Raw genomic sequence first — 12,169 nt, 5'->3', positions numbered from 1 at the left:
TTGTTACTGATACATATGTCATATTGCCTAATCATTCTCGAATACTTGTGCAATCTATAAGGACTGTTAGGTGTAGTTAGTTTTTGGTGCTTGAAAATGTGTTGTTTGTGCCACAATTCAAATTTAATTTGCTGTCAGTGAGTGCTCTAGTAGGAGAGAATACTATGAGCCTCAATTTTTCCTCTCATTCATGTTCAAAGATGATTGGCAGAGGTAGACTTCTTGAAGATCTTTATGTGATTGATGCTAATGTGATTTGTTGATAGACAAATGTTATAAATCTGCCACTATGGCACATGTTATAAGTAGAAACACTTGGCACACAAGACTTGGACATGTTTTTTTTGACAAGTTGCAAAAACTAAAAAATGTGTTACATTTTGGACATAGTGGTGATGATTCTCATTGTTCAGTTTGCCTTTTAGCTTAGCAAAAGAGACTTCCTTTTGTTTCTCACATTCATATCTCTCAAAATGTTTTTGATCTTGTTCATTGTAACACCTGGGGTCCATATCATATTCCTACACATGTGGGTTATAAATACTCCTTAACTTTGGTTGATGATTGCACACGTTTCACTTCGGTATTTTTAATGAGACATAAATATGAGGCTAGAGACATCATTCCCAAGTTTTTCAATATGGTGGAGACTCAATTTAATGCTAAGGTGAAGATGTTTAGGTGTGATAATGCACCTGAGTTGAGGTTTCAAGATTATTTTGATTCTAAGGGTGTCTTACATTAGTTTTCTTATGTTCAAAGGCCTGAACAAAATTCAGTAGTTGAACGCAAATATCAGCACCTCCTTAATGTAGCTAGGGCATTGATGTTTGAATCTAGAATCCCTATCTAATTTTGGGGTGAGTGCATTCTCATGGCTACTTTTTTAATCGATCAGACTCCTACTCTAGTATTAAATCAACAGTCTTTTTTCCAGCTTCTTTATCATACACCTGTTGATTATAGCTGCCTTAGAGTGTTTGGTTGTCTTTACTATGCATCCACATTATTATCTCAAAGGAATAAATTTTCCCCTAGAGCTTCTGCTTGTATTTTCCTCAAATATTCTCCTGGCATGAAAGGTTATAAGCTGTATGATATGGTTGCTAAGAATTTCTTTGTATCTCGTGATGTTGTTTTTCATGAGAATATTTTTCCCTTTCATAGAAATGTCTCTTCTCATGATATGGTGGATCTTTTCCCTGATTTGGTCATTCCTCATTCTCAACATCAGTTTATTTCTTCTCCTGCTGATTATGTTCCAGCTGAGAGTTATGTTGATGATTATGTTTCAGTTTCTCCTTGTCATCCTCTTCCTCCTCGTAGATCAACTAGGGTCTCGAGGCCTCCTTCCTATCTTCAAGATTTCTATTGCAACTTGTTATCCCAGACTTCTTAACCTTCTACGAAGTCTTTGTATCCCCTAGACCATTTTGTTTCTTACTCAAATTTATCCCCTGCTCATAAACATTTACTTCTCAATATTTCGTCTACCTTTGAGCCCCAATTCTATCATCAAGTAGTGCCCTATGCGCATTGGAGGGATGCTATGAAAGTAGAATTGGAGGCTATGCATATGAACCATACATGGATGATTACTTCATTGCCTTATGATAAGCATGTTATTGGGTGCAAATGGGTGTATAAAATTAAATATAGATTAGATGTTACTATTGAGAGATATAAAGCATGTCTTGTGGCAAAAGGATACACATAACAAGAAGGGTTAGATTTTTTTGATACATTTTCTCCGGTCACCAAATTAGTTATTGTTAAGGTGTTGTTAGCTTTACCAACAGTTCATAAATGACCCCTTATTCAACTAGATGTTAATAATGCCTTCCTTAACAGGGATCTTTTTGAGAAAGTGTATATGGATTCTTCCTCTTGGTTATAGTCCTAAGGTTGATGCTATACCTAAAGGGGGAACGTTTGGTGTGCTGGCTTCATAAGTCTATATATGGGCTAATAGGCTTCTAGGCAATTGTTTTCTAAATTCTCATTTGCCCTTCTTGAATATGGATTTTATCAATCAAAATCTAACTATTCCTTATTTACCAAAGGTGTGCCTTCTTTTGTGGCCTTAATTGTCTATGTTGATGATATAATCATCACAGATTCTGATCTTGTTGCCATAGCCTCTCTAAAGTCTTTTCTTCATAGCAAGTTCAAACTTAAGATCTAGGTTTGTTAAGGTACTTTCTTGGTCTTGAGATTGTCTGGTTTACTACAATTATCTTTTTCTCCCAGCGGCATTATGCCTTACAGCTTCTTGAAGACACGGGTTTCTTGTCTAGTAAACTAGTTGATGTTCCAATGATTTCTAATATATGATTAAGTTCAGATGAGGGTCCTTTAGTTGAGGATGTGTCTGCTTATCAGTGACTTATTGGGAGACTTCCAGACATCACATTTGTTGTCCATAAGCTTAGTCAATATGTTTCTAAGCCTAGGAAGCCTCATCTTGATGCAGTCCATCATTTGCTAAGATATATTAAAGCATCTCCAGGGCAATGTCTGTTTTTTTTTTTTTTTTTTTCTATTTTTTCTTTCATACAGCTTCGAGCATTTTCTGATGCTGATTGGGCATCTTGCTTGGACACTCGAAGATCTATTACCAATTTTTGTGTTTTTCTGGGTGATTCGTTAATCTCTTGGAAGGCTAAGAAGTAGACCACTATGTCTCGATCATCTGCCGAAGCTGAGTATCGTGCTCTTGCTTCTACTATTAGTGAGATTGTTTGGTTACACCAACTTTAATTTGATTTTCAGCTCTCTACAGTAACTCTTTCTCTCTTGTTTTGTGATAATTAGGTTGCTGTTCATATAGCTTCTAATCCGGTTTTTCATGAACGCACCAAGCATATTGAATTGGATTGTCATTTCATTCGAGACAAGTTGCAGGCTGGATTATTCAAGCTTCTGCCTATTAGATCAGCCCATCAACTTGTTGATCTCTTTATAAAACCGTTGCCAGCTTCTCAAATGCAATATTTATTGTCCAAGATGGTTATGCTTGATATATATAGTCCATTTTGAGGAAGAGTATTAAATGTAGAAGTATTTTAGTATGTTGTAATTTTGTATTTTTTTTTACTTTTATAGTTTCTATTTAGTATGTAGCTTGTAGCTTTATATTAGTTTTAATTAACAAACAATGGCATTTTGGTAATTAGGTGATGTATTAGTTTAGGTAATTAATGGCTGAGATCCATGAAAAAGAGATTGAGGAAGCATTTTACATCTTTTGTCTCTTTAGTCTCTCTGTTCTAACATCTTTCATCAAAAAAGTTGCAGTCAGATCGGGTTCTGACACTAGGGTCCATAGGGTTGTAATTGAACTGAGCTAAGATTCATTGAGCTCAAACTCGACTCGTGAGTCAGTTTCTAGACTCAAGTTTTTAACGAGCCGAGCTCAACATGAGCTTGAGCATCTACCAGTGTAGCGATCCGTAAATCGTAATTTAATTTAATTATTAATTTATGGTATTAATTTAATTTAAGAAAATATTAAAATAAGTTGATAATAATAATAAGAAGAAGAAGAAGTATAAGAAACATTTCATTACTAAAATCATAATAATAAATTATTTTATGAGTAAGGAATCGGAGGATGGCGTGAAGTCCTGGAGCTCTTCAATTTCATTGGAGCTTTGATTAGCTTGTAAAATTAATGTGTTGTGCATGTTTAATTGGAGGAGAAGCCTGGCTGAGATGGCTTGCAATTGTTTTGCTATTTAATTCTCAGCAATTGAAGGCGTCAACGGCGCCGTATGGAAGAAATTAGGCAGCAACGTGGCTGCCTCTCCACCAAGCTTTTTCCTTTAAATTAAAGCCGCTAAATTGCTCTTAAATGGCCTAATTAAGTAGCAAATCGGCAGCTAAATTAGAGGAGAAAAAGAAGCAGCGCCGCGCGCGAGCAGCGGGAATTTTGGAAAAAATTGGGATTTTTTTTAAAAAATCTCACTTTTAATCGCAGTTCGAGGATACTAAATAATTCAGGGAGGCGAGTACTACATTTTATATGGTTGGAATTTCGTTTAAAGCTTAATTTTATTAATTTTGATAAATTATTACGATATTACAGTTTGTATAATTTTTATCGCTTTGGGACAGAACAAGCCTAAGGATATCTTCGTTAAAGCAAGTTCTTTATTCCCTCTGCGACGTCCCTTTCGTTGTCAATTTATTTACCCTCCCTTCACCTGTTTCGTCCATTTATTAATTATGGAATTTTGAGTTGCTTGGTTTAAATTTAATTTATTAAGCTGGCTTCGAAGATTGTATTTGTTGATTGTCTACGGGGGTTTGTGCCACCCCTATGTCTGTGGAAATGATGCCGTACTTACTCGGGGAGTAGGTTCTTAGACGTTGGATATAATTATAGTTTATTGGTTGTTAATAGGCTAGAGCTGTTGGATAGTGGGGGCAGGGGTCGGCTGTTCGATGACATTGAAGTGACTATTGTACTGTCTTTTGTAGGCTATCGGCCGGACACTCCTAGCCACTGACCGTCGACCGGTGTCAGGCACTACTAACTAGTTCTGCCGTTATGTGGTTATAGCATGACTGGTTATATTTTATTTCTGTTACATGGATTGGTATGCACATGGGTATGGGCTGCATATTGGGGTTTCCATGATCTGGTTGTGCTTGGCCACGGACATCCTAGTATTGTTAGTTGTATCTGGCACGGGCACATGCATCGCGTGTGATTTACTATGTAGGCGAAGCATCTGCCTGATGCTTGGATGTATGGGCGCCAGTGTATTTAGTTGATACTTACTACGCCTTGCATTTTATGTGCGCATTGCATGGTTACGATATGTACAGTGGTCTTGGACGAAAGTACCGTACTAAGAGAGCCTGTGGCTCGGTTATTCAGTGGCTCGGGTGTCGGGAGTACCGACCCGAGGAATGCACACAGATTTGTTGAAAACATTTGTTGCCTTTCAGGGCAGCGGCAGATTGGTATGGGACTTGGGTGCCGGGTGTTTTGTGTGGGCCCTAAGGACCAGTATGTGTTTTTTTTTATGCTAAGCTCTTGTGTTGTAGTGTCTCATGGCTTGTGTGTATGTGTGGGACTGTGTTCGGAGTGATCTCCTCTTTTATTTAATTTATAGCCTTCTTTTTCTTATAAACTTGCTGAGTCTTGCGACTCACCTTGCTTTCCATCATTCCAGATAAGGGTAAAGCGAAAGTCGAGGGCAAGGATCGTGCCTAGCAGTCAGTCGTGTCGGTATAGTATACAGTTGGCCTTCCTCGTTGTCTCTTATGTTTTGATAGGATGTTTATCCCTTTATTTTTTACTGTGCCGGGACGTTCCTTGTATTTTAGTTTTGTTGGCACAGGTGTCTATATGTATTTATATGTTATGAGACCGCTGTTCCAACGGGGTACTTGTGTGCGTGCATGTATATAGTTTTGCTTCCACTATTTTATTTCTTATATATATGCATGCCAAGGTAATTTCCTCGTTTTGTGTTTCATTCATTTTCCTTCCGTAAGCGCTCCCGTTCGAGTAGACCAGGTGGTTGGGATATCCAGGTAAGGATGCTTACAACTAGTGAGGTCGAGCTCGAGCTCGAGCTAGGGCTTGCCAAAACCTATCATTTTGCTTAAATCTAATTTGCTAGTTTGTTTTATTATTATTATATATATATATGTTATATTATCTTAAATGATTAAATTAATATATATATATAATAATTTTAAACATATTCAAGTTAATTATATTATTATAATAATTTAAAGTTTGATAATTTTATATTAAATAATATATTTATAAAATTATAAATAAATGTATTAATATATTTTTAAACGAATTTGTTAATGAGATATTTTCAAACTTCTAATCGAGTATGTTTACAAATCTTTAATCGAGTTTATTAATATTCATGAGTTTATAATCAAACATATTCGCGAGTTTTAACAAGTCATATTTACTAAGCTCAAGATTAACTTATTTATAAATCAAGTTTTAAAACTAGGCTCAAACTCAATTTGTTTATCTTAATAACAGAATTCGAACAAATTTCTGTCGAGTCAAACATCGAACTGCTCACAAATAACTCGACTCGTTAGCGACCCTAAAGTCCACATGCAAGTGGTCAACTTTGTAACCTTTGGGTCAAACTTAGCCTTACCTACTGGCTAGGCTTGGCCTCGTTACCTTCGGGGGCTAGCTTAGACTCACTAACTTAGGGGGCCAAATTCGACTTAAGAGCTTGCCTCTTAAGCACAATCTCTGGGATGATCCCAACAAAGGATAAGACACTTCTATCCCATAATTCACATCTATAGTTTCAAGATAGATGATTATAATTATTAACAACATGAAAAATCCTCTTAAGATTTAGAAAAAATTAACCTTAAACCCTAATAACAATCACAAAGATCTCATCCCAAGAAAGAGTTTACCTAAACAAAGTATAAATAAGAGGGAACTTTCTTAACAATAAACACTCTTCCGGCCTTGGATACACTCTCTTGAGTCTTCATCTGACTTAGGCATCAAAACGACTTTGCTAACAAGTCCTAGAGTAATGCTCACAATTTTTTTCTTGTAAGTTCGAATCACTTAATTTCATTGACAGGGTAATTTATAACCCTAGACAGTTGTCTTGTTTGTTCTCACAAATATATTGAAGATTAATTTTTTTCATTATTAGATTCAATGGTCAATTTTTTTCCAACCAGTTTTTTTACTGCCAACCAAATCGATTGACTAACCAATTCCCAATTTTTCAAATCAGACCAACAAGTTCAATCCAATTCTTAAAACAATGTTAATAAGAATCCTAAAACAAAATAATATAAAATTCACCCATTAACCCATAAAACATTTAAATTCTTTGTCCAAAGTAAAGCTTTATATACTAAACTCCATATCTTGTGTGTGTGTGTGTGTGAGAGAGAGAGAGAGAGAGAGAGAAGACAGCTTTCCACAGGAATGAAGATTAGACACTGTTGCAGCTGGAGGTGTCTTACAAGCTCCTGAGGATTACCTACCATATTTGCATGTAATATATATATATATATACACATAGTTTATACCCAGCCAGACTACCTACCTCTAGGTTTTTCAATGTACAAGTTTCTAGACACAATATCATCATTAGCTCATACATTGACTGGCCTTCTGCGGATTACTCACTCAGTAGATCCTGTTTCACTCAAAGTCGACCAAGCATCCATATTGAAGTCGTCAGTGACCTCCTCCAGTACCCTCCGCCTGTGGAAGCAGATATAACTATTGGAATGAGAACAAGAACCTCTAAATTCGTCGGATCAAAAATAGTGTAGCCGACTCCACTTAGTCAGATTAAGAGAGCGTAATGTTGATGTTGATCATTCAAAACAATTCTTACCTTTCAACAACAAAATTCCCTTCCTTCAACTTCTGAGACTTCCCATGTGCTGCCGCCTATATTTCCATATGTTAAAGCAGACATGAGCAGGAATTACAAAAATAAAATATAACGATGTAAATAACTTTGGTTGGTTAAATACCTAACTAATATTAGCAAGAGGGGAGAAAATAAAGAATGCATAAGATGTGCAACACATGGATATATCACTGCATATTTTTCACGTCACTATCAGTAATATGAGGTGAAATATGCAAGCAACTTCCAGAAGCATGTCCTTCATTTGGATGGGAACACCCAGCTCACAAAATAAAGAGCTAAACAGATTGATGGGGCTTACATATTTCCAGCCGAGAATTTGTCCACAGGAGACACAGAATATATCACATACAGTATGTTTTCCTGTGAGCATGATCCTTTCCTCCTCAGGTCCGAGAGATATATTCACGCTGAATTAAAAAAAAAAAATTGCCATGAGAGATACATGTAAAAGTTTGATATAAACAATCTCTATCTCCAATCTCCATCACCCTGAAACCCATGAAGAGGTATATAGCACGGATGTTAAAAGGCTTCATCCCCATCATTTTAGAGTCCATGAAAGATATGGATTGCAATGTACACTTATTAAGTATAATGTAAATTTTTACAGATATGAGCATAAACCAAATATGGTATTTCATTAAGATCCATGTAGTGAGAGGTTAACAGAACAAATATCCCAAAATCCAATATTTCTGTCATTGCCCTTGCATATAGTTTAAAAAGAGATTAAAATAATGCTGAAAACCCTTCAAGTCACTGGTACGAAGTATGCTGATACAGATGCTCGATGAGAGCTACAAGAAAACACTCAAAAAGTTTATAAGGGCATAGCGATAGTTTTAGGCATCCCATATTTCTTTTCTTAAGGATGAATTTAGGGAAAAACACCAAAGATATATGCTATCATTTACAAGGATCACAAGAAGGAAGTTAACGAATTAATGGATGTATGCAGGGTAAGGGTTCTGTATGGATAACATAATCAGAACTTCTGGCGTAAAGTTTTATATTACATAATTCAACATAAAAGGCAACTCTTAGATATTGCCAGATTAACTTATCCTGAAAGGCACGACACTCTTATCCACTAAAGGAGAATCAACTGAAAGGAATTTATGAGTTTCAAGGAGTAATAGACGCTTCTGACCATCACTGGATTCACTACAGGACTAGAAACAGAATATGTTGAATTGGTTGGACAATGAATGAGCTTTTGAATCCCAACAAACACTCAAATGTATGCTTGATAAGCCAAAAATTTTTGTGGAACATAGAATCAATTCTTATAGCTTTTGGTATCTTCTATTTCTAGTCAACTTTTTTAGGTATGAAAAAGCAAAGGCTCCCTCTAAAAGTTTTTTTCTTTTTTAGTTAGGGCAAGAGCAACATCCCTTATAATTTAGCATATGAAATCAGCCATTGATAAAACATGCTTCTCCTCCAGGAGAAAAACAATAAATAATTAGAAAATAAAAAAGGAAACAAGAACAAACAAACAGACATGAACACGTGTCAATTCCTGAAATGACAAAAGGTAAAAGATAACACATTGTTGATTACTTACACATTGGTGATGAGGTATGCCCTGCCATGGCCGCAGTTGAAAGACTGATCATACAAAATAGCAAAATTAGATCTATGTGTTGTTGAGAAAATGCAAACTAGGCAGGCACACACCAAAAAAGAAAGATAAAGCTTTTACTAGTTCTCCTTGTCAAAGCAGTGGCATAAAGACCTACATTAACAATAAAGTCTTAAAGATAATATAAAGCTAATAAGTAAAATGGTATAAATTGAGAATGCTGCACATGCAACATTGAATTAAGGTACTCCTAAAAAGAAACAATTATCCTTCTTTTCTTTCTTTTTTTAATTTAAAATTTGATGGTAGCTTAAGAAGACTTGAACTGCCCTTCTTTCTTGGGTACAGAATGCTGCTGAAGGGACAGTTGGGAACTGACACTTCCATCCCAAACATAAAAACAGACCCTGCTAGGGACACTCAAAAATTGAATTACCTATTTTCTGGAATATTTGTTGCAATCTACAAAATTTTGAGACATGGAAGCATGGCAATTTTGTTAAATGAGGCAGGCAAGAACTAATACTTGATGATCTAGATCCTTGTCAGTGCCTCTATTTATTCTTCATCACACAGTGCAGATGTTAGAACAAACTGTCAAAAAAAACAAATCAGTGCGCACCCAAATTTTCACCAAATTTAGTGCCCTGTAAATTTTTGCAGCAAATCTCTAAACCAGAGTTACAAAAAATAAAAAATAATAATAAAAAACTTTTAAGGCAGTGAGAGATTATTGCAAATCCCCATTGCCTAGGCTTGTCTCCTATTGGGGATCATGAAACAAATCTTCGTCATTCCCTTTTGCCAATAGCGCTACTTGTTCTTTTGGAGGCTCTCTAGACTGCAGTTTGTACTTGCCTACTGATTTTCTTCTCTTAATTATGGACAGTTTTCCAATTAACACCCTTACACATGCATATATATTCTTTTCTTTTCAGCCTATTAAGGAGTCTTGTAGTTCACACCCTTAACAAACCCAACACTCAAAACACATACATGGTCTATAGTATGGGGAAAAAAAACACTTCTTCATGGTATCACCATTGCAATTGTTTAATGCCTTCATTACACATTCACCATAGTAAATTGTTGAAATCCCTTAAATAACTAATCTAACAACAATGCAGCAAACTGATCATATTGAAGAAATCCTTTACCTACCAGGTAGGTTATTGTCATTTCTTAATTTAATTAGCATGTAAGAACAGTCTAAAAACAACCTTTAATATTATACTACTCCAAAGGCTGCCAAAAGTGTCTTGTTACTAAGATCTCCTACCAAGAGTTGTTAGCAAAAAGAACACTGCCCTTCCAATTTTCATTCTTTCTTTAACTTTTCTCAACTTTTAAGGTCCCACCCTTTTTAGAAATCCCAATTCTTTCCAAAATTCAGGTTTAGCATTCAATCAAAGGTCATGAATACAATATTGAGACAATCAAGCCCTTCATCCACCAACCAAAACCAAGTTATACGACCCATTTCGTATATAAAAGGGGTTTACTCTAATTGGGTCTGAAATCGTCAAAATTGAAGATTCAATTCATCAGAAAATCAACTTATTTTTCTTCATCAGATGAATATTTCATCAATTTACCAAATTAAGCCCCCAACCACACGTGCAATATAGAAGAACAAATAATCGCATGCATATGTATAGAACAGCTTCACTTCTAATTAGCTTCGAAATCATCAAGATTTCCAATTCCTTAATCGGCCGAAAATCAACTTCCTTCGCTTCGGCAGAAGAATGTTCTTCCAAAATCAGTTCTAGGTCTCGCTAATTCATCAATTCCCCAAATTAACTCACCAAACAACACATGCACACACATAAATAAGCGCATAATTGGATGAATATACCGAGAGACGAAAGCAGAAGGGGGTGAGAGAAGAAGAGACCTTAGAGATGACATCTTCGACGCGAGCAAGAGGGGTCTGACAATGCCTGCATCTGTAAGGCCTGCCCTGAACTTCCACCGTAAACACGCGCCCCATTTCCGGTTCTCTTTCTCTCTGGCTGCTTTCTTCTGCCTCAATTTCACTGCACTTGCTTATCAGATAGATCCGCCGACTCAGCAGTAGTAGACATGTTATAGTGCTTTTCACATGAATTGAATTTTTTCTATTTTTTTGCAAAATTCCTGGATATAGTCCATACCGGCCGTTACCCTCCGCAGCGGCACCCAAAAGGAACACAATTACAACATTATTTTCCGACTAAATTGCAATAAACTCGCTTGAGATTTGTCTTTGGCTATACTTCTTAATGTTTTTAAGATAATAGTAATTTTTTTAGAGTTAAAAAAAAAAGAAGAAATATAACAACTATTTTACCCTTATTTTATCTTTCTTCATCACCTTTAATTTAAAAAAAAAAAAATATTAGTGATAAGTAGCTGTTCAACACTAACCACCTGTACTCGTATGAGATTTGTCTTGATGCAGTGACGGAGTCACGTTAGGGCCAGCTAGGACCTTGGCCCCAGCTGACTTTTCTATTTTTTTATTTTTTATATATATTATTATAAATAATTATAATTTTTATAATTTGATCAAGGTTAAAATTATAATTTATTTTGGACTAAAAATCTTTCGTGGCTTCGCCACTGTCTTGATGATACAATGTTTTTAAAATAATAGTAATTTTCTTTAGAGTTAAGAAAAAAAAAATAACAACCATTTCAACATTAATTTTTTTCTCTTAGTCACATTTATGAGTGAGCCCCAACCCTAGCCTCACCCATGAGATTAAGACTTGGTATGGTTATTGGGATAGTTTCAAAGCCATCTGTCATGGGCTTGGCGCATTACCTTGTGTGACGCACTTCAAGCCATAGGAAAATAAAAGGTGGAGCCAAGATTACTCATTAGATGACAAGCAATAACAATAGATTGAAGGGAAGGGCCAAGATTACTCATTAGATGACAAGCAATAACAATAGATTGAGACCACTAATCGTGGATGACAATCATTAAAAATAGATGACAAGCAATAACAATACATATCTATTTTACTTAAAAAAATAATAATAGAGATATGCATCCCAATGGAGCCTCATACTTGCAACCATGATGATATATATTAGCAATACAGTAGGAAAATGAAAACCACTCTTAAGGTACGATTAGTGGTCTCAAAAGGATTGGACAAGTTCAATTGACTCATTTAATAAA

General features: G+C 35.6%; 1 protein-coding gene across 1 annotated transcript; it reads right to left on the bottom strand.

Moving 5' to 3' along the window:
* Positions 1 to 6,941: 6,941 nt before the first annotated feature.
* On the bottom strand, positions 6,942 to 11,200 carry LOC127794030 (protein yippee-like At5g53940). The gene is made up of 5 exons (XM_052324894.1): positions 10,895 to 11,200; positions 8,980 to 9,023; positions 7,711 to 7,819; positions 7,371 to 7,426; positions 6,942 to 7,234 (listed from the first exon to the last, which is right to left on the bottom strand). The coding sequence occupies exons 1-5, from the start codon at positions 10,988 to 10,990 to the stop codon at positions 7,153 to 7,155; spliced, it is 387 nt and encodes a 128-aa protein (XP_052180854.1). The 5' UTR covers positions 10,991 to 11,200; the 3' UTR covers positions 6,942 to 7,152.
* Between the last annotated feature and the right edge of the window lie 969 nt (positions 11,201 to 12,169).

This window comes from Diospyros lotus, chromosome 2 (assembly GCF_014633365.1).
Source record: "Diospyros lotus cultivar Yz01 chromosome 2, ASM1463336v1, whole genome shotgun sequence".
NCBI classification, from domain to species: Eukaryota; Viridiplantae; Streptophyta; class Magnoliopsida; order Ericales; family Ebenaceae; genus Diospyros; species Diospyros lotus.
Note: the sequence above shows the minus strand (reverse complement) of the source record. Positions and strands in the feature narration are given on the sequence as shown.